Here is a 2,342-nt window from a genome sequence, read left to right on the forward strand (position 1 = left end):
GATCGCTGTTAAGTCATCACCTATTTGTAGCTGCGGCTTTGACAATGAGAATATAACTCATTTCTTTTTACAATGTCCTAATCATGCTGCCCTCAGATCTGATTTGCTCACCGTCTGCTGCTCGTATAGCTTTTGGTCAATGGTTTAAATATTCTGACTATCAAAAAGTTGAACTTTTCCTGTTTGGCTCTTCTGACATGTCAAATAATGAAAAAGTTGAAATTTTCTCTCATGTCCAGCACTTTATAAGAGAGTCTAAACGTTTTTCTTTTTGTGGTCATTATAATTAACCTAATTAACTTAAAACTCTCTTTCTTGACTTACTTTAATTTGTATCCCGTGTCCGAGTTTGATTTTTTATGTGGTAAGGCCATCCCCCTTTTTTTCTCCGTTTCGCGTCGTCCGACCGACCCAAATTTTTGGTATTTTCCAAAAAAAAAAAAACAAAAGGTAACAACGTTTTTAAGACATTTTATGTCGCATAGGAGTTTCGGTTGTTGATCCTTTTTCCCACGCTGTCTTCATTTTGCCACAACATCCACCAACTTTTCCGCCACATTGATCTTAAGTTCACGTCTTGTTGTTTTCCTGGTTCCACTGCTATGATGCTTGGGTACCAGGCCCCCGATTCGGAGAATGCGTATGATTTTTTTTTTTTAGGTTTTTTTTTTTCAATCCGACCGACCGACCCAATATCAGGAAACGCATTCGACGATAAACGAAAAAAACAAAAGGGGATGGCCTAATTAGAATTTTGGTGTAAGCCCCCCGTGATGAGCTCATTTAGCTCTTGGGGCAAACATGTATATAAATATGTTTAAATAAAAAAAAAATTAAAGAACTTTTCGCAACGGTCTTCATAATTCCAACGGTCTACAATCGAAAAACACTAAGAAGTAGATAAAATTTCATTAATTCTACTGTAGACCGTAGACCGTAGACCGTAGACCGTTGACGCAAGTATTACATTACTCGTGCTTCACGGCTGTAACAGAAAATAGAGTCCGCTAGGAGATCGCAACTTGGCGCCACCGGAGGGTCTCGTTTTAGGACCACCTGAAGATCTCACGGAAGATGTCGCCCCAGAAGACCCGGCTCGGGGGCTGAACTTTATAGCTTCCTGTGGATCCCACTTTTGCAGGAACTTCACCGGACGTCCGAATTTTACGGTGATTCTTCTGGGACGTACAACCGTCTCCGGCCCGCTTGTTCAGCAAAGGACGATATTTATTCTTCTTTATCATACAGTCAATATAAGCACCTTCTTTTAACTTTTGTTTATGTTCAGAGACATACTTGATCCTAAGCTCAGACTGCTTGCCCTGTTTAAATTTTCCAGCCACTATTTTGCCAATATCTTGTTTTGGCGTTGGGGCCTTGTGCTCCTGCAGTCGTCTCTTGATATCATTTGATCGACCAATGTACAAGCACTCGGTTTTCTTGCTTTGAATTTTCTGGCCAATTGCATAGATGCCCTTGATCTTGGGTACTCGGGTGACATCATATTTCTTCCAAGGCGTCTTGGCTAGCTTATCGCAAACTTTGCCTCCCATCAATCTGGTTCAATCTGACTTAATTGATGAAAGAGGGAGAGACACAAGATAACAACAGAGCAAACAGTAGGTGAGGGAAACACAACAAGTGGTATGAAGAGCTCGTTGCCGGACTAGGAAAAAAAATGAGGAAAGTGGTTAGAAAACTTACAAAAAGAAACCATCAGAAAAAATTCGACCATTCACACAACTCAGTCAGTTTAGCTGAGCCCTGGGTCTTTAAAGAGCGCTTCCTTGGAGAGGATAAGTCGCTTTCCACCGGATATTAAACCATACTGAAACTACAACATTTTATCTGTCTGATATATAGTGACTTTTTCCGGTGGAAAATTGTGTGCTGTGGTAACAGTGGAGCCTAATAAACAATGGCGGAGTTGCTCAAACGGGTTCAGAACTTGTGTGATCGGTGAATTCGATCATCGGTGTGTTGTTGTTCGATCTTTCCTTCTTTTCATTTTCAGTCTTAATTCGAGAAGGTCTTTTAGAGTTTTTGTCGATGACTCCGAAGGAGAGATCTCAGGAAATGAAATTGCCCGCGACTAGGACACCTGAAAATTCTCCTAATAGATCAGAATAGGCCATTTTACAGTTGTTTGCTCAGCGACCTAGCCTATGAATGGCTGCGAGGCTGCCGGTGACCTTGCATTGATACAGTCCCCGCTGCTTTTTTCATGCAAATTGTGTTGTTGTAATTCTAATTAGTCCGTATTAACATTACAAAAGCACGGAAGTTTGTATCAAAACAGGGTCACTGGCAGCCTCGCTTCCATTCGTAGGCCAGGTAACTTA

At 41.2% G+C, this 2,342-nt stretch overlaps 1 protein-coding gene across 1 annotated transcript; it reads right to left on the reverse strand.

The window, feature by feature from the left end:
• Nucleotides 1–1,046: 1,046 nt before the first annotated feature.
• Nucleotides 1,047–1,553, reverse strand: LOC138036226 (uncharacterized). The gene has a single exon (XM_068882576.1). It carries the CDS (start codon nt 1,551–1,553, stop codon nt 1,047–1,049), a length of 507 nt encoding a protein of 168 aa, XP_068738677.1.
• Nucleotides 1,554–2,342: the final 789 nt, after the last annotated feature.

The sequence above is a fragment of the Montipora capricornis genome, unplaced genomic scaffold, assembly GCF_036669925.1.
Source record: "Montipora capricornis isolate CH-2021 unplaced genomic scaffold, ASM3666992v2 scaffold_469, whole genome shotgun sequence".
Classification (NCBI taxonomy): Eukaryota; Metazoa; Cnidaria; class Anthozoa; order Scleractinia; family Acroporidae; genus Montipora; species Montipora capricornis.